We start from the raw sequence: 22,425 nt of genomic DNA, 5'->3' as shown, positions 1-22,425 counted from the left end.
TCCTTGAATGGAGTTGGGGCAGAATAGGCCCCCGGAACCTCGTACTTGGCTGTCTGCCTAGAGCTTCCCAGAGAAAAAAATAATTAGTCGTAATTCATATTACTTCATCAAATATATAGAAAAACAAGCTGGGACATTTCAAACAGAATATAACTAACTTATTAGTTTGTTTTTATAATTATGTAGAATTTTCCAAAGAGGTTCTTTGTATGAAGCATACACGCGGAGCACAGCGTACAGAGTGTAATTGTTGTGCGAGCAACTCTTAATTATTGGGGCTGTAATAATTAGTCCTCACAACACGCAGTCGCATTTAACAATCCCACTTTTCAATCACGCTGAGCATATGTCATGACGCAGGTGGGAGTGTCTGCTCGTTTATTTCATATTTGCTAAAGGACAGCTCATTTCAACAGAGGATCGGCCATGGCAAGTAACAGAAAGGTAGCACTGGTAAGAACAGATAGTTGGTTCCAGCAAACATGGTGAACATGCCAATTTAGTATTTTACAACTAACTCCACTATTCCGACCTATTCTTAGAGCTTTGTTTTCACAACTAACTGATATCCTGTCTATAACTAATGACCGGTGACGCAATGGTGTGTTGTTTTTAGCGCAGCAGATACCGACTTACATTACTGCAACCATTATGTATACATCATATATACATACATGATATATATACATAGACACAATATTGCGTCCTATATGCGTACAAAATGGAAATAGACGCAAATATCTTACTTTACAAGTCCTGGCGGAAGCAAAAACATATTGCTGTATGAAGGATAAAAACTATTGCATGTTACATATAATTGACATTCCTGTTCTCTGGAATTTATCTGTAGGGTTAAAAGAAGTTTTTTTATTTTTCTGAAATTTAGAGGTACTACATTCATAACATTACATTCAAGGCATTAATGTAAAACTATGCATTGATACCACTTCCTCCTTATTTTTCCTGTTGCAGGAAGACCCGTGAAAATCCGGGCAAGAATAGATCTTCAGCAACCCATGCTTGGCGTAAAAGGCGACTATGCTTATCGAAAGAGGCAACTAACGGGATCGGGTGGTCATGCTCGCTGACTTAGTTGATGCAGGTCATCGTATCCCTATTGCGTAGGGGTAGAATAGGTCTTCAGCAACCCATGCTTGCCGTAAAAGGCGACTATGCTTGTCGTAAGAGGCGACTAACGGGATCGGATGGTCAGACTCGCTGACTTGGCAAAATGCATGTAATCGGTCCCAATTGCGTGGATCGATGCTCATGATGTCAATCACTGGATTGTCTGTTCCAGGCTCGATTATTTACAGACCGCCGTCATATAGCTGGAATATTGCTGAGTGCGGCGTTAAATAACAAACAAAAAACACAAACCTACTATGTGTATCGATGCTCATGATGTCAGCCACTGGATTGTCTGGTCCAGACTCGATTATGTACAGAGTGTCGCGTTAAACAACAACAACAAAAAACCAAACCTGTTGAAGCAGTTTTCCAAATGTTCATGAATATCTTCCAGGTGACGGGGTCCAACAAGGGCGTGGGGTTTGCCGTCGTCAGGGCGTTGTGTAAGAGCTACGATGGGGACGTCTTCCTTACATGTAACTTATTAATCTTATTTCTGTAGACTTTTGCAAAATGGCAAACTAAAGACCAGGAATCCCTTCGGCCACAGTACTTAATGGTATGCTTTCCAGCTTCTGACAAACTTAGTTGTCATGATGAAAAAGTCATGTTTGTCAGTCATTTCTAAATGCATCATCATGAAATTCGGTATCGGGTCACAACTTTGACCTTTATGTCATGTCGTGGCTACCGTTAGTGTTGCTTTTGTCATAATGAACATGTAGTTTTGCTCCACATATATCTGTAACCTTTGTATTTTGTACATGGCGTGAGGATGTGTACAGTAGAGACATCTGTTGTTTATTTACTCTTACCCTTTACACGTGTATGATCGTATATGATATACCAGGAAAATTTTGGTAAGCCTCTATGGTTCTTCTTATTTCGAGCAATTCGTTGATTATGAAAAACACACATAATATGGTAAGCGTGGCCTGGTTGGTACGTCTAGCTCTCCTATGCTAAAGAAGGTTCTACTAAGATATGTTCCTGATTTTTCCTTTACAGTTTTAGATCTTGACCTCAAATCACGCATTTCCTCAATTATAAGTTTTGAGCCACACTTTTAAGCCAATGCGAGGCTCTCGCCAATACATGTATTTGAATTAATTGGTGTTCCTCTACCCACACAGCTCGGGATGTAGGTCGTGGGCAGGCGGCCATCGCTGACCTAAACAAGGAAGGATTGCAGCCCAAGTTCCATCAGCTGGACATCAGCGACCGGTCAAGCATTGAGCGACTTAAGTCCTTTCTACAGTTCACCTATGGGGGGTTGGATGTTCTGGTCAACAATGCCGGAATAGCGTACCAGGTATATCTTGTTATTGTGGTGCTGGAATAATATACAAGGCATAACATCTTGTTAATTTGATCCTGTAACAGCGTACAAGCGATAAGATAGTGGTGTTATGATATTGGAATATATATCATACAGTATAACGTCTTGTTAATGTGATCCTGTAACAGCGTAAAAGCCATAAGACAGTGGTGTTATGATATTGGAATATATATCATACAGTATAGCGTCTTGTTAATGTGATGCGTGAACAGAGAACAAGCCATAAGACAGTGGTATTATGATATTGGAATATATATCATACAGTATAGCGTCTTGTTAATGTGATGCGTGAACAGAGAACAAGCCATAAGGTATTTTGATACTGGAATACCATACAGTAGAACGTCATGTTATTAAAACTGTATAAGGCAGCTTGGGTCGTTGCTCATTCTGTCTTCTACTGGTTTGGGAGGTCCGGACTTGCGAGTCCACTGTAATCTTGCTGGTTGATTTCTGTAACAGCCTTCACTCGCTGTGATTGTGATTAAACTTGTGATTAAATTAATCCAGTTGGCTCTGAGTTATTGATGGTGATATAGTGAAGAGACTATGTATCTTGAGTTGAAACATGCCCGGTTAGATATTGATGACACATTAAAACTAAAAAGAGCTTTAGTGGTGCACGTCTTGGTGTTTGTGCTGTAAAAGTTTGTACTTGAAATATAAATATCACGTAAGTATCCATGACAGCTTGTCTCTAACACCAGGTGATATCTCGTCAATTCTATATTAGAACAGATTCATAGTATCAAATGTGGTTGATGTTGTCATAACATACTGATTTTATTGCCATTTTCACATGACAATATGGATCATAGAAGTTGGTGAACTAGTGTTGTGACCAACCACCTGGACAAACCCCCAAAACACAACAATTTCACCTTATTACTAGAGACAAACACATCGCGGCATCCCCCACCCCCAGAAAACATATAAAACAAAACAAATAGTTATGTAACTGAGGGTACCTATGATGTGGTGTATGAAACCTAACACATTGTCATGGTTGTCTGGAGGTCAATTATGAATAAAAATATATAGGATATATTTCATAACAATTCCAGTTACTAATTTGAAAAGGAATGTAAGACAAGATTACTTGATATACTTCCCCTCAAAAGCTGAATTTGATTGATTCAAATCTACCAACTAGAAACATGTCTGTGAGAACGTGCGAAAAAGCAACGGTCACTTTATGAGTGAGTGAGTGAGGTTTTACGCCGCTTTTAGCAATATTCCAGCAATATCACGGCGGGGGACACCAGAAATGGGCTTCACACATTGTACCCATGTCGGGAATCGAACCCGGGTCTTCGGCGTGACGAGCTAACGCTGTCACTTTATGAAGGCCATCACATATATCCAGCGTTATACAATCACCTTCAGTAAAATACATACAAAGAACAAGCTCACACCCGTTTAAAGTACTTTGCCTCTAGCTAGCAAAATGAAGACGCTCTGGGTATTTCCACTGTAATTTCATCTTTTACCTCACTAGTGATATCTTTTACCCAAAAAAGAAAGTTAAACACACTTCTGGTTGAGGAATACACATGTCATCTTTGTATGGTGCTGTTTATTTCTACGTTTAAGGACATATTTTGTATTTTCGAATGTTTCAGTGTTCCAAAATTCAGGGATGAAAATCCAAAACATTAAATCATTTTGTGTGGACAAAATATTTCTGTTATAACATCCAAATATTAATTTTAATGAACAAAATACACGAGACTTATATCCCAGGATATTCCAGGAAGATGACCCAGCCTCTTTCTCGGAACGTGCTGAAGTTACGTGTAAAACGAACTTCTCGGCCACCCTGGATGTTTGCCGTGTTCTGTTCCCCCTGCTCCGACCTCACGCCAGGTACGACACAACAAACCAGCTCACACGCCAGGTACGACAACAAACCAGCTCACACGCCAGGTACGACACAACAAACCAGCTCACACGCCAGGTACGACACAGCAAACCAGCTCACATGACAGGTATGACACAACAAACCAGCTCACATAACAGGTACGACAACAAACCAGCTCACACGCCAGGTACGACACAACAAACCAGCTCACACGCCAGGTACGACAACAAACCAGCTCACACACCAGGTACGACAACAAACCAGCTCACACGCCAGGTACGACAACAAACCAGCTCACACACCAGGTACGACACAACAAACCAGCTCACACGTCAGGTACGACACAACAAACCAGCTCACATGACAGGTAAGACACAACAAACCAGCTCACACGCCAGGTAAGACACAACAAACCAGCTCACACGCCAGGTACGACACAACAAACCAGCTCACATGACAGGCATGACACAGAAAATAAGCTCACATGACAGGTACGACACAACAAACCAGCTCACATGACAGGTACGACACAACAAATCAGCTCACATGACAGGTACGACACAACAAACCAGCTCACATGACCGGTACAACACAACAAACCAGCTCACATGACCGGTACAACACAACAAACAAGCTCACATGACAGGTACTCCACAACAAACCAGCTCACATGACAGGTGTGTCAACACAAACCTGCTCACATGACAGGTACGACACAACAAACCAGCTCACACGCCAGGTACGACACAGCAAACCAGCTCACATGACAGGCATGACACAACAAACCAGCTCACATGACAGGTACGACACAACAAACCAGCTCACATGAGCGGTACAACACAACAAACCAGCTCACATGACAGGCATGACACAACAAACCAGCTCACATGACAGGTACGACACAACAAAGCAGCTCACATGACCGGTACAACACAACAAACTAGCTCACATGACAGGTACGTCACAACAAACCAGCTCACATGACAGGTATGACACAACAACCAGCTCACATGACAGGTACGACAAAACAACCAGCTCACATGACAGGTACGTCACAACAAACCAGCTCACATGACCGGTACAACACAACAAACTAGCTCACATGACAGGTACGTCACAACAAACCAGCTCACTTCACAGGTATGACACAACAAACTAGCTCACATGACAGGTACGACACAACAACCAGCTCACATGACAGGTACGACAAAACTAACCAGCTCACATGACAGGTACGTCACAACAAACCAGCTCACATGACAGGTATGACACAACAAACAAGCTCACATGACCGGTACAACACAACAAACCAGCTCACATGACAAGCATGACACATCAAACCAGCTCACATGACAGGTACGACACAACAAACAAGCTCACATGACAGGTACCGCACAACAAACCAGCTCACATGACACGTACGTCACAACAAACCAGCTCATATGACAGCTACGACACAACAAACCAGCTCACATGACAGGTACGACACAGCACATCAGCTCACATGACAGGTACGATACAACAAACCAGCTCACATGACCGGTACAACACAACAAACTAGCTCACATGACTGGCACGTCACAACAAACTAGCTCACATGACAGGTGTGTCAACCCAAACCAGCTCACATGACAGGTACGACACAACAAACCAGCTCACACGCCAGGTACGACACAGCAAACCAGCTCACATGACAGGTACGACACAACAAACCAGCTCACATGACCGGTACAACACAACAAACCAGCTCACATGACACGTACGTCACAACAAACCAGCTCACACGCCAGGTACGACACAGCAAACCAGCTCACACGCCAGGTACGACACAACAAACCAGCTCACATGACAGGTACGACACAACAAACTAGCTCACATGACCGGTACAACACAACAAACTAGCTCACATGACAGGTAAGACACAACAAACCAGCTCACGTGACATTAATGACACAACAAACCAGCTCACATGACAGGTACGACAAAACTAACCAGCTCACATGACTGGTACGACACAACAAACCAGGTCACATGACACGTACGTCACAACAAACCAGCTCACATGACAGGAACGACACAACAAACCAGCTCACATGACAGCTACGACACAACAAAACAGCTCACATGACAGGTACGACAAAACTAACCAGCTCACATGACAGGTACGACACAACAAACTAGCTCACATGACAGGTACGTCACAACAAACCAGCTCACGTGACAGTAATGACACAACAAACCAGCTCACATGACAGGTACGACAAAACTAACCAGCTCACATGACTGGTACGACACAACAAACCAGGTCACATGACACGTACGTCACAACAAACCAGCTCACATGACAGGTACGACACAACAAACCAGCTCACATGACAGGTGGGTCACAACAAACCAGCTCACATGACAGGTTCGACACAACAAACCAGCTCACTTGACAGGTACGACACAACAAACGAGCTCACATGACAGGCATGACACAACAAACCAGCTCACATGACAGGTACGACAAAACTAACCAGCTCACATGACAGGTACGACACAACAAACTAGCTCACATGACAGGTACGTCACAACAAACCAGCTCACGTGACAGTAATGACACAACAAACCAGCTCACATGACACGTACGTCACAACAAACCAGCTCACATGACAGCTACGACACAACAAACCAGCTCACATGACAGGTACGACACAGCACATCAGCTCACATGACAGGTACGATACAACAAACCAGCTCACATGACCGGTACAACACAACAAACCAGCTCACATGACAGGTACGTCACAACAAACCAGCTCACATGACAGGTGTGTCAACACAAACCAGCTCACATGACAGGTACGACACAACAAACCAGCTCACACGCCAGGTACGACACAACAAACCAGCTCACATGACAGGTACGACACAACAAACCAGCTCACATGACCGGTACAACACAACAAACCAGCTCACATGACACGTACGTCACAACAAACCAGCTCACACGCCAGGTACGACACAGCAAACCAGCTCACACGCCAGGTACGACACAGCAAACCAGCTCACATGACAGGTATGACACAACAAACTAGCTCACATGACCGGTACAACACAACAAACTAGCTCACATGACAGGTACGTCACAACAAACCAGCTCACATGACAGGTATGACACAACAAACCAGCTCACATGACAGCTACGACACAACAACCAGCTCACATGACAGGTACGACAAAACTAACCAGCTCACATGACAGGTACGTCACAACAAACCAGCTCACATGACAGGCATGACAAAACAAACCAGCTCACATGACAGGTACGACAAAACTAACAAGCTCACATGACAGGTACGACACAACAAACCAGCTCACATGACAGGTACGACACAACAAACCAGCTCACATGACAGGCATGACACAGCAAACCGGCTCACATGACAGGTACGACACAACAAACCAGATGATATGACAGGTACGACACAAAAAAACAGCTCACATGACAGCTACGACACAATAAACCAGCTCATACGAGAGGTACGACACAACAAACCATCTCACATGACAGGTTCGACACAACAAACCAGCTCACATGACAGGTACGACACAACAACCAGCTCACATGACTGGTACGACACAACAAACTAGTTCACATGATAGGTACGTCACAACAAACCAGCTCACGTGACAGGTATGACACAACAAACCAGCTCACATGACAGGTACGACAAAACTAACCAGCTCACATGACAGGTACGTCACAACAAACCAGCTCACATGACAGCTACGACACAATAAACCAGCTCATACGAGAGGTACGACACAACAAACCAGCTCACATGATAGGTATTACACAACAAACCAGCTCACATGACAGGTACAACAAAACTAACCAGCTCACATGACAGGTACGACACAACAAACCAACTCACATGACAGGTACGTCAAAACTAACCAGCTCACATGACAGGTACGACACAACAAACTAGCTCACATGACAGGTACGTCACAACAAACCAGCTCACGTGACATTAATGACACAACAAACCAGCTCACATGACAGGTACGACAAAACTAACCAGCTCACATGACTGGTACGACACAACAAACCAGGTCACATGACACGTACGTCACAACAAACCAGCTCACATGACAGGAACGACACAACAAACCAGCTCATATGACAGGTACGACACAACAAACCAGCTCACATGACAGGTGGGTCACAACAAACCAGCTCACATGACAGGTTCGACACAACAAACCAGCTCACTTGACAGGCACGTCACAACAAACCAGCTCACATGACAGGCACGACACAACAAACCAGCTCACATGACAGGTACGACAAAACTAACCAGCTCACATGACAGGTACGACACAACAAACTAGCTCACATGACAGGTACGTCACAACAAACCAGCTCACGTGACAGTAATGACACAACAAACCAGCTCACATGACAGGTACGACAAAACTAACCAGCCCACATGACTGGTACGACACAACAAACCAGGTCACATGACACGTACGTCACAACAAACCAGCTCACATGACACGTACGACACAACAAACCAGCTCATATGACAGGTACGACACAACAAACCAGCTCACATGACAGGTACGACACAACAAACCAGCTCACATGACAGGTGGGTCACAACAAACCAGCTCACATGACAGGTTCGACACAACAAACCAGCTCACTTGACAGGTACGACACAACAAACGAGCTCACATGACAGGCATGACACAACAAACCAGCTCACATGACAGGTACGACAAAACTAACCAGCTCACATGACAGGTACGACACAACAAACCAGCTCACATGACAGGTACGTCACAACAAACCAGCTCACGTGACATTAATGACACAACAAACCAGCTCACATGACAGGTACGACAAAACTAACCAGCTCACATGACTGGTACGACACAACAAACCAGGTCACATGACACGCACGTCACAACAAACCAGCTCACATGACAGGAACGACACAACAAACCAGCTCATATGACAGGTACGACACAACAAACCAGCTCACATGACAGGTTCGACACAACAAACCAGCTCACATGACAGGTTCGACACAACAAACAAGCTCACTTGACAGGCACGTCACAACAAACCAGCTCACATGACAGGCATTACACAACAAACCAGCTCACATGACAGGTACAACAAAACTAACCAGCTCACATGACAGGTACGACACAACAAACCAACTCACATGACAGGTACGACAAAACTAACCAGCTCACATGACAGGTACGACACAACAAACTAGCTCACATGACAGGTACGACACAACAAACTAGCTCACATGACAGGTACGTCACAACAAACCAGCTCACGTGACAGTAATGACACAACAAACCAGCTCACATGACAGGTACGACAAAACTAACCAGCTCACATGACTGGTACGACACAACAAACCAGGTCACATGACACGCACGTCACAACAAACCAGCTCACATGACAGGAACGACACAACAAACCAGCTCATATGACAGGTACGACACAACAAACCAGCTCACATGACAGGTTCGACACAACTAACCAGCTCACATGACAGGTACGACACAACAAACTAGCTCACATGACAGGTACGTCACAACAAACCAGCTCACGTGACATTAATGACTAAACAAACCAGCTCACATGACAGGTACGACACAACAAACCAGGTCACATGACACGTACGTCACAACAAACCAGCTCACATGACAGGAACGACACAACAAACCAGCTCATATGACAGGTACGACACAACAAACCAGCTCACATGACAGGTGGGTCACAACAAACCAGCTCACATGACAGGTTCGACACAACAAACCAGCTCACTTGACAGGCACGGCACATCAAACCAGCTCACACCCCGTGTACGACAGAGCAAACCAGCTCACATGACAGGTACGACAAAACAAACCAGCTCACATGACAGGTACGTCACAACAAACATGCTCACACCCCGTGTACGACACAGCAAACCAGCTCACATGACAGGTACAACACAACAAACTAGCTCACACCAGAAACGACACAACAAACCAGCTCATATGCAAGGTACGACACAACAAACCAGCTCACATGCCAGGTACGACACAACAAACCAGCTCACATGACAGGTACAACACAATAAACCACCTCACACCAGGTACGACACAACAAACCAGCTCACATGACAGGTACGACACAACAAACCAGTTCACGCCAGGTACGACACAGCAAACCAGCTCACATGACAGGCATGACACAACAAACCAGCTCACACGCCAGGTACGACACAATAAACCAGCTCACATAACAGGGACATCAACAAACCAGCTCACATGACAGGTACGACACAACAAACCAGCTCACACCAGGTATGACACAGCAAACCAGCTCACATGACAAGTATGACACGACAAACCAGCTGACATGACAGGCATGACACAACAAACCAGCTCACATGACAGGCATGACACAGCAAACCAGCTGGAATGTGGTGGCATAAAACAAAATGTACTCACTCATTTGATATTTAACAATAACTGATTTGATATGGCTGTCAGAATAAAAGAAGTCAAGACAGAGTACTTGGCACATGTTTAGAAAAAAACTAAACAAATGGCCATTGTAAAAAGAACGATGTCCCCTATATTGCTTTGGCAGAGTTGTGAACGTCTCAAGCTTGGTATCTCAGTCTGCCATCACAAGATGTTCTCCAGCTGTTCAAGGTCGCTTGAAGGACCCCGGCCTGACAATGGGTAGTCTCGAGAAGATCATGCAGGAGTTTGTGTAGTAAGTCAGAGAATAAATGGGTTTAAAAGAGAAGTGAAATGGGTTCTTTTGAACTAATATGTTATGTGAATATGAACAAAGCAATGCTGTCATGCAAATCTGCTCTAGATTTGTCTGTGCTGAACTCTAAAACCGAACACTGAGGTCCGAGCAGAACACACAAACGCCATGGTCCTTTCAGAAAACACACACAACATGGCCCATTAGGGACACACAAACTGCATGGTCTCTTCAGAACACACAAACGCCCTGGTCCATTCAGAATACACAAACGCCTTGGGCCAATCTCATTAAAATCAGATCTAAGTTCTCGCTGCCGCTTAACAAAGATCTGAGGACATCCTATTACGGGTCACGTCAGACCGACCTTGCGCGAACTTTGACCGACCAATGGAATGACTAACCTGAAACCTGAACAAACGAACATTCTGGAATCGCTAATAGATGGTCCAGATTGTATGGATTCAGTCGTTAAACCCGTAACTATCGTTCGGAATACATCGTGTTAAAGTTTTCGAGGATGCATGACTAGAAATCAGATTCCGACTGTCACTTTCATCATCTGGTAAGCGACGCTCTGATTGGTCGGATGAAAGGTCGTTCTAACGTGACCCCTACTGGGATGTCCTCAGATCTTTGTTTAGCGATAGCGAGAACTAAGATTTGATTTTAATGAGATTGGCCTTGGTCCATTCAGAACACACAAACGCGATTGTTCATTCAGGACGAACAAACACCATGGTCAATTCAGAACACATATACACTAGGGTCCATTCAGAAAACAACTTAAAGTATGTGTTGATTCTAATGCCAGTTGTGGTCTATATTTCCAGTGCTGCCAAGGCAGGTACTCACCGGGACCAGGGTTTCGCCAACATACCTTACGGAATGTCCAAGATCGGGGTCACTGCCATGTCCTTCATCCAAGACAGAGATATCAGGAAGGACTCAAGAGAGGACATCGTCATCAACGCGGTGAGGGCATAGGTCTGTGGTTTTGATAAGCGACTCCATTACAGACAAATATTTAGCATTTATATCACGGATATATATTGAGATGATATCCTGCAGGTGATTCCTGATTGACTGATAATAGAGTGGGTGGTGGTTTTGTTGCAATATTACACTGAACAATATCACTGATTTCAAATTGACGTGTTAGGTTATTTGTGTTAATAATTTCAAAAAACACTCCTTGAAATTATTTTGTAGGTATTTATTTATAACTTCAATATGTTTTTGTATTTATGGAGTTTTCGGATTTACAGTGTGCACTCCTGTATTTACATTTATACCTTGAAGTTAGTTCTTAATTAGACAACTACATGATGTAACTGTAAGTAACAAGCATGTACTTTTTTCTTTTCTTTCTTTTTTTTTTCTTTTTTTTGGAGGGGGGGGTGGGGGGTGGGGGGGGGGGGGGGGGGGGCGTCCTGGGGCAGAACAGATCCACAGAACAAGGTTTACATAGATCAGGCCTGTCTGTTGTATTCAGCATGACATTTATAATTTATAGACAAAACAGATCAACAGTACAAGGTGGTAGCGATGAGGGATTTAACGTGATAATGATTGTGATGATGAATTTCAGTGCTCTCCTGGGCGTGTGGCAACAGACATGACCAGCAATAAAGGAACGAAGACCATCGATGAAGGTGACCTTTGAAAAAATCCATTACAAGATAGCAGCATTAAATATGAACACACGTGCCAAAAACCTCATCAGCCACATGGGCCAGTGACTAGAACCATTTACTAACCCGGATGTAGGGGAACGAAATCTGATTAAGCAGCCCCATGTAAAGTTTGTTTGTTTGTTTGTTGTTTAACGCCGCACTCAGCAATATTCCAGCTATATGACGGCGGTCTGTAAAATAATCGAGTCTGGACCAGACAATCCAGTGATTGACATCATGAGCATCGATCCAAGCAATTGGGATCGATGACATGTATCATCCAAGTCAGTGAGCCTGACCACCCGATCCCGTTAGTCACCTTTTACGACAAGCATAGTCGCCTTTTACGGCAGGTATGGGTTGCTGAAGACCTATTCTACACCCGGAATCTTCACGGGTCCCCCATGTAAAGAGTTTATTCAAATTTGCGTTCCTCCGATGTGTTTGCGTTCCTCCGATGTGTATGACATTTGTTTGATACCTCTTTTATATCCCTTGGGACATGTTAAGACATATGTTTGGATGGTATTATAGGTCAAGGTCACACGTCATAAACTAGGTGTAAAATAAAGTTTGAATACACAAACAATTGTTCATTAACGATTGGAATTTATGATGTATGATATATAAAGCAGCTTATCGATTGCATCAATGTTGGGGTGCCCTCCATATTAAGTTAAGGTCACGAGAGATCAAATTATGAAATATGGCTTAAACTTTATGAAAGAAATAATTTGAACATGGAATACATATTTCAATTCAAGAACATTCACAACATTAGTATGGTAGAAACCTAAGAAAAAAGAAGTTCAGACAGTTACATTACACAAGAAACAGTATTTAAAACGCTAAAAAGAGAATCTAAAAATATCAATGAATATTCATTGCATCACATCCGAGGGTAAGTTAGCATGGTTTTGAGACCAATAAGCTGCTTAAGTGATCCTCATGACCACCGCATAAGAATTATATCACTGAATATACCTTCTGTACCTGTAGTACGCCGACTTGTGGTTACGAAAACCTCTTGACAGGATGTCATACAATGTGGCTGAAATTCAGTGGAACAAAGAGTCAGTCATCCCGTGCTTTAACTTAAGGATTGTGACTTGTTCTTTAGGTGCAGACACCCTGGTCTATTTGGCCCTCCTTCCCCCCAACACCACATCCCCCAGAGGCAACTTAGTCGCGGACAGAAGAATCCAAAACTGGGGATAGCATGTCACTACCAGAAAGTGTTGGAGAACCTGTACGTTATGAAACAGGGTAAACATTTTGCTCAAAGGGTGAGCAGGCTGGTTTTCTTTGACCTCTGAAGTATGGCGTTCCACTTTCTGATTAGGCCAGTCGGTGATTGACAGTTAGTGAATAATTGTCAGCAGATGGCTCTAGCTGGGCTGCACACAATTCCAAAATACATTGAATAAAAATTAAAAGCTTGCTTATAAGCATGGGGACTAAAGTATTGATGAAGTGCTGGTTAACACAACTTGAGATGTATTCGAAGGGGCAGGTGGTGACTTCGGAACCCATTTCTATTAAAAGAGGAATATTTCAGGGCGATTCTTTTAGTCCTTTGCTTTTCTGTCCCTGTATCAATTTCAAAATAATAGAGATTAAGTAATAGTTAGTAAATTTAATTTGTACATTTTCGAATATCCTAACGAATTACGAATTGTATTAAAATGCCAATGTCAGACAAAATCTCCATGCCTACATGTATATGTTTAAAATGAAAAATAAATCAAACATGTAATTGTTATAATCTGAAGATATAATAATGACAGTGATATCATAATTAAAATGATATTACTAATCCTTAACTGAAGCATGCCTCTACACTAAACATTGAATTAAGAAGCCGAAGAACATATCAACTTTTTAACATACTAACATATCAGTATCAATATTGTGCAACCAATTCAGGAACAAGTAAAGTACACCAAGTACATCACACTAATATCGTTATGGGACACTATACACAACTTGGCACTACTTCCAGTAGAGTGAAGATTCGCCTAAATGACAAGTAAAATTGTTACATGGGATAGATGACATAAAACTAAATTATATTTGCTGTTTACATATCAAAGTTTGCTATACTGTTAAAACATGTTTAAAGTCACACGAAGGCTACTCATTTTTAACGTGCTAGGCACAATACTCCTGTACAGAGTAGATCCTCCCCTTCGCTCACCAGTTAACAGCAACCATATCGCTCATCGTGGGGACATTCGTGGCACGGAAGACTGGTGAACAGTAGGGGGCTTGGGGCTGTTAATTTGATGGAACAGACAGATAAGAAAAAACAATTTACAACTGCAAACCCTTATTCCACAATGTAATTATCACTGCAATGTGTGGCATATAGCTTGTAGGGATGTACACAGTGGCATCGTGTTGCATAGTTTTCTGTTACAATCATTGGGTCAAACGAATTGTTTTCATGTTTTAGGGATCATCCTACCTTTGGCTTTCTTGTGTTTAAATTAAAGAGAACAAAATGATTTGCTGAATTAAAACATAAGCTCACCTGGATATCATCAACAGTAACGGTTGTGTAATATTCGGTTGTGCAGATTTTCGAACATGTGGGACATATATGTATATGTAGAACACATGATACATATATGTATAACATATATAACTTTGTTACTTTCATATGGCATACGATATCAGGAGTGAGGACAGTGGAAATTGCCTTAACAACCAAAGTTTTAAGTTGTCAATATTTAACTTTAACTTTACACTGTATCAGCTTTAAAGGGGTGACTACGTGAGATCGTAGAAGCCTCTCTGGCCAACACAAGCGAGGGAAACCCAAAGTGATGGATGGCCTACATTTTAACCACTTTAGTAAAAGCCACGAGCACAAGAGGCATGGTGATGACAACACGGGCAGCGACTTCAGGACACAGAAGGACATCACGAATCTCCTTTGATTTGTTTATCCGGACAATTTCATTCGGAACAGTACACTACAGATTAACAGAATCCAATGTATATGAATCTCTCAGCCTTACTTCTCATTGTTATGCCTTGTCTGTGGTTGCCCAGATATTTCAAAGTTTCTGACTGCTATATATAGAGAGAGATGTGTATATATTTGCTGTTAATACAGGTTTCTGTATGTAATAAAGAATATATGTACTGATGATTACCGTTCATTGTCCAGTAACATTCTGATTACAAAGGCTTTGGCTCACCTGGATATACACAATGAGAGCTGCGGTTTATCCCTCCGTCAATAGCAACATAAATTATATATCTGTTTATCTCCGAAACTGCAGAACCTTTCAATATCATTTCAACGTAACATATTCTAAATGCCCGAGGTGACAACAATGTAAACTATTTAATTTGCTTCCTGTGTTTGTGTTCTGTTTGTACATATTGTTTGTGGGTCGGACAACCAATGCTGGCGTGGTAAGGCTCCTTATGCGTCGGGTGCAGGGTGCCCCATCTATTCGCATCCAAGGTGTGTTTGTTTAAATCGAATCTTGCTCAGAAGGACTTGGTCCATCCATGAGTATTTGCAAGTGAGATGAATTTAAGTAAAAAAAATTACTTTCAAGTGATGTTTGTTTCTTGAAAGGTGAGGTCAAGTGGGTTTAACGTCGCGTCCAAGATTATTGCACTTATGTAGCGACGTACATGCACGTGTGTGTGTGTGGCTGCTTGTACTAGTCAGGATATAATGCCGATGTGTACTGCTAGCCCACTGAGATACCATGCCGCAGTTTAACATACCCAACTCGGACATAGTATACTGACTCTGATCCGACCAGTCCTTGTTTTAGCCCTTTAATGCCGAGTGCCAGACATGGTCACAAGTTTTCTTTTGGTATGACTTGACAGGGGATCGAACCCCGGACCTTCCGCACTCCGGGCGAACGCTCTACCACTAGAGTGTATTGAAAGAATTATGCCACTAAGTAGGTAAGCAAAATAAGAATACTTGGTTATTGTTTCATAAATGTATCGATATCCTGATCAAAACAAGGATTTCAAAATAAAAAAATTATCTGAATGTATGATCGCTGTTCCCTGCAACTCCATGAAACGAGAGTAAGAGTAACGCTGCATACAGAATTGTCGTGGTTCAGCTGCTTCCTGAAAATCAAAATTACAAACTTTCATCCGATATGCTATGATATTTCCAAAAGTCCAGTAAATATTGCTTCTACATAAACATTTTCGACATGTGGTGGGTCCCTGGATATGCAGGGTCCCAGTATAAACTGGGTTCTACACAGGCAATGACAATCCGATACTGCAGGCAGTTTACCCATGTATCATATACCATTACCCTTTAGTAGATTACAAGGCCAAAGTTATGCGTCTAACTTGGTCTAAGGGTACCAACAATGTGCATTGGAGAAGTCTTTATTCTGCTTTTACAATGATCTGTTTAAAAGATGTTCAGCAGTATATATATTCTCAGAATCTTGTACATTGCCTTGGGTATTTGTGTAAGCGTTGGTCTGACTCTAAAACCTGAAGACATGTCCATTCCTTTTTTGTACTGTAATCTAAAGCTCAATACCAATCCGTACAAAGAGAGATATCTTTCTGTGTCCAGCACATGTACCATCAAATCCCTGTCTCAAAGATTATCCATGACCCGTAATATTTACAGCAAGTATTTGAGACAAGTGGAATTAATACCATTTGGATTCTCAAACAATCTCAGAAAAGTACCAGGTTCAATTCTGTCAAAGAAAACCATTTGATTTTCACCTTTGTACACCACTATCCTATATCACAAACTCAATGGAAAACTTCATTTCTTGATCCATGCTACAAAACGTGGGGACCATAAATATAGTTACACATTTATCTTCAGAGGTTCAGGTCAACTTGTTAAAAAAAGCAAATGCCATCTGAAGTTTACTGAGAAAACATTAGGTTAAATGCTGGACTTTCCCATTGATAACATCTTTGTAAAATTTGGGGGTAAAATATTAAGGAAGGCGGTAAGCATCCCCACTGGCACTAATTGTTCTCCCCTTCTGGCGGATCTGTTTCTTCATGCACATGAATCAGAATTTCTGCTCGGATTGGCAATAAACTTCAGTATAGAGATGATCTTATATCATTCAGTAACCATCAAATTGTCAATTCCATTCCTCAGAACTAGAAATAAAGGTTGCTTGGTTGGTTTGTTGTTTAACGCCGCAATATTCCAGCTATATGACGGCGGTCTGTAAATAATCGAGTCTGGACCGACCATGGATTAATATCATGAGCATCCATCCAAGCAATTGGAATCGATGACATGCATCAACCAAGTCAGCGAGCCTGACCACCCGATCCCGTTAGTCGCCTTTTACGACAAGCATAGTCACCTTTTACGGCAAGCATGGGTTGCTGAAGACCTATTCTACCCCGTAATCTTCAAGGGTAGAAATAAAGGGAGGGGGGACCAGTGAGACCGCTTCATCTGTTTCATATTTAGATCTGGGCATAAAGATTCAGAGTGACAAAACACTCTCCACAAGACTGTATGACAAGAGGGATGACCTCAAATTGACTGTATGACAAAAGGATGACCTCAAATTGACTATGACAATAGGGATGACCTCAAATTGACTGTGTGACAAGAGGGATGGCCTCAAATTGACTGTATGACAAGAGGGATGACCTCAAATTGACTGTATGACAAGAGGGATCGATGATTTCAAATTGACTTTGTGACAAGAGGGATGACTAGAGTGCGTAGTAAATTACTTAGTGAATCCGATATGTCCAGAAAAAAATAGTTGTTTTGAAACTTTCGCATCTAGGTCAGGAGTATCTACATTTCATTTTTGTCTGTTTGTTTCTACTAGAAATGCATATACATTTAAATTGTCAAATTGTCATGACATGATGAGTATATTACTGATAGATTCTTTTGTATTGAACGTCGTGCTATGCTATTCCATTCCTTTTGTATTTTATACTACTACTGCCACTGTGGTTATTACCACTGTTATTACAATACCTCTATTACATGTCAAGCATCATATTAGTTATCCAATAATTATATAATGCGCTGTACAGCTGTAAATGATATTGTTTATCTGTATGTGTATATGGGCCAATGGCCTTTCATACAATAAAGATTGATTGATTGATTGACTACAAATTTCCAAGAGTCAACTTCACCTTAATATCAAGCAATATTACATCAGCTGCCGCTTTTAGTTTTACCTTTCACAAGTTTTGAGGTATCATCAAGCATGCTCTTCCTACCAGGATTCCAAGGGGTGTCATACGACTCTTGCTCAGAAGTTGTTTGATCAAGGGACCCGTGAAGATTCCGGGGTAGAATAGGTCTTCAGCAACCCATGCTTGCTGTAAAAGGTGACCCGTGAAAATTCAGGGGTAGAATAGGTCTTCAGCAACCCATGCTTGCCGTAAAAGGTGACTAACGGGATCGGGTGGTCAGGCTCGCTGACTTGGTTGATTGGTTGATGCATGTCATCGATCCCAATTGCGTGGATCGATGCTCATGATATTAATCACTGCATTGTCTTGTCCAGACTCGATTATTTACAGACTGCCTTCATATAGCTGGAATATTGATGAGTGCGGCGTTAAACAACAAACCAACCAACCAACAATGTTGGATCAAGGTTACAACATCCATGGCGCAAGGCTTTGAAAAGGTTGTATGGCAGACATGTGGAATCCATTCCCAAATTTGATGTCCGATGCAATCCCCTATTTTCACTTGTGCCATATGTTCCCGTATGAACAATTGACTTGCCCCGTTGGGACAGGATACGCTCAGCATTTCGCGAGCACCTGGTATCATCACTATTTGATAGTAATTCATAAGGACATGTTCATGATAGTTGGAATCTGTTTTTGGCAGAGATTTCTTCTGAAAATGGAAAGGGTATTGTCCATTTTATTATTATGTTGCAAGTATTTTTGGAAGGAAGTTTCCATTGGGTGCATAAACCGACTGCATATATTTTCACAAGTATATTCTGCAAAAACAGGGGTGTTTTGCCTTGGAATGGGGGGAGGCGGGGTGTCAAATGTTACTGCGTTTGTGACGTGGTGCTGGCAAGTGTTTGGGATGGTATCATCAATGAGTTGCATGTTTAACTATAAGTATATATGGGTGCTGAAAGAATTTTGTTGCAGAAGTCTCTAGCGTTACAGTTTTTCAATGCATTTCCGTCACTGAACATTGAGACAGTGTATCTTTATAGTAACCAGTCAATCATGAAGGTGAATGTGGTATAACTATTGGATACAGACTTCCTTCCAGGTGGCCCTGTCAGTGTTTCAGCTGATCTGAGGCAATGTGTATCTGTCTGATGAGGTTTGACCGATAGATTCCGTAACTCACAGAGAAAGAATTGCGTTATAGCGAAATATTTTGTTGTGGACACAACATGATGTCATAGTGCTATATCCAGACAATCCAGTTATTGTTATCATGAGCATCGATCCACGCAATTGGGATCGATAACATGCTTCAACAAAGTCAACGAGCCTGACCACCCGATCCCGTTAGTCGCCTCCTACGACAAGCCTAGTCGCCTTTTACGGCAAGTATCGGTTGGTGAAGACCTATTCTCCCCCGGATCGTCATGAGTTTGGGGATGTTAAGGGTGTCATCATTACCTCCAAAAGGCCAAACGGAGCAAACAACACTGTACTTTTGAGGCAGTTACAAGATGACTTTAAGACTAAGAGACATTGGATGCTGCGAAAAGGAGGTGTGCTCTCCCATCAGCACAAATCGATTACCGTTGCTACAATCTATGGGTGTGAACTCCTACAGCACCCACCTCCTTGTCCTCATCTGGCTTCGTCAGACTTCCATCAATTTTCAAACATGAAGAACGCTCTTGGCGGAACCCGCCTCGAACTTCACCTCGAACGATGAGGCCATGGCAGCTGCGAGTAACTTTGTGGACAGCCAAGAGAAAGTGAACTTAGAAGTTTGGATTAAAATTCCTACAACATCGTTGGTAAAAGTGCGTTAATGTGGAAGGAACTAATTATTTCATTTAGTCAAGTCTTTTAGTGTGAGACTATCAGTCAACCCTCGTATCACGATCCCGGAAGTGGGCTAAAAAATGCAATCGTTTCCTCGTCCTAAGCAACCCTAGACACTACCCGTGTATGGGTATGTTCGAAAAATATGAAGGTTTGAAATACAAAAATTGTTGCACGATGCTTTTGAAGATTTAGGTTTATGGTTTAATTTGAAGAAAATCTGGTTTTCAAGCTGAAGCTGAAAAGATTTCCAGTCTCCATGCAAACCACCACCACCAACAACAACAATAAGAACAACCATACACAATCCAAGCCCATCCCCGTTGGTTGTCCGCAAAGTAACTATGAGTTTACCCTAATTTGTCTCCTGAAGGCAGATTAGATATCGAAGCGGTCGTAAAATACAACGTTATTATTTTGACCATGCCATCAAACCGCTGTTATTTCATGAAAATGTGTTCGTGTTTATTACCTTTGACAGCACAATGTCAATGTCGGTGACCACGTGGTTGTTCTTTTGTTTCTGTGTTTGTTGTTTAACGCCGCAGTCCACAACATTGCAGCTATCTGACGACAACCTGCAGTCATCGGACCAGACAATCCAGTGATTGACCTCTTGACCATCGATCAAACCAATGAGGTAGGATGACATGCAATCAACAAAGCCACCCAACCTGACCACCCGATCCATTTAGTCGCCTTTTACAAACATAGGTTACTGGGGACCCCTATTGTATCACGGAATCAATGTCTTAATATAAAAATTTAAACGAATCTCAGACTCTTTCTGTATTTCCTGTGCCAGAGTCATTGCTCATTTATTCTAGGACGCTGTAACTGAAATACGTACATTTCAGTACTTTAATTTTCTATACTTTTTCTGCTCACACTGACGGCCAAGGTTCGGATCCGCACATGGACACAATGTGTGATGCCAATATGGTACCCCCGCCGCAATACTGCTGCAATATAGCTTTAAGCGGCGTAAAACCGTAGCCGATCACTCTCCCCAAATAACACACATATTAAACATTATTACATACAGATTACTACACGGGTGGCTGTCAGACACCATTTATCTTACAACGAGTGGTTTCAAAACGTATCTAACGAGCGAACGCCGTACCTGTGGAATATCTCGATGATGATAAAGCAAACTGCATAATATCAAAGATTTATCTAAAACACATTTACACCTGAAAACCATAACGTTTCTACACAGACGAGTGTCTTTTGGTGTATGCGACACTCTCGGTTTATTCCCCCTGCAGTGTGTCTTTGTACGATAAAGTCGTCGTTAAATTCGAAAAGAACAACGAAAAACAAGGGGTTGTTTATTTCACGATAAAACGTCTTCATCATGGCGTCGTTTATGAAGATTCGACAGTGTCTTGAGTAACCAGCTTCAGTGGCAGAGGGATTGATGATGTCATTTGATTGTGACGTCAGTCATGGTACCCCCGAGAATTACAATTACATTCTAACTTTGATCGACGTTATTTACGGAACGGTAATTTATAAAGGAGATGGGGGAGGGCGGGTTATCTTTGAAGTTTCCATCTTTCAAAACCGATTTCGGAAGTGATAAGGAAGTAGTGAGCTTTCAAGCTTTCTGGACATCTTTCAAAAC

General features: G+C 42.3%; 1 protein-coding gene across 1 annotated transcript; it reads left to right on the top strand.

Annotated features, from left to right (window-relative positions):
• The first annotated feature begins 426 nt into the window (after positions 1-426).
• Positions 427-14,048, top strand: LOC124147501 (carbonyl reductase [NADPH] 3-like). The gene is made up of 8 exons (XM_046518107.2): positions 427-453; positions 1,526-1,607; positions 2,265-2,443; positions 4,224-4,336; positions 10,987-11,115; positions 11,949-12,090; positions 12,707-12,770; positions 13,912-14,048. The coding sequence occupies exons 1-8, from the start codon at positions 427-429 to the stop codon at positions 14,007-14,009; spliced, it is 834 nt and encodes a 277-aa protein (XP_046374063.2). The 3' UTR covers positions 14,010-14,048.
• Positions 14,049-22,425: the final 8,377 nt, after the last annotated feature.

This window comes from Haliotis rufescens, unplaced genomic scaffold, assembly GCF_023055435.1.
Source record: "Haliotis rufescens isolate VD_foot unplaced genomic scaffold, xgHalRufe1.0.p SCAF_7, whole genome shotgun sequence".
NCBI classification, from domain to species: Eukaryota; Metazoa; Mollusca; class Gastropoda; order Lepetellida; family Haliotidae; genus Haliotis; species Haliotis rufescens.
Note: the sequence above shows the minus strand (reverse complement) of the source record. Positions and strands in the feature narration are given on the sequence as shown.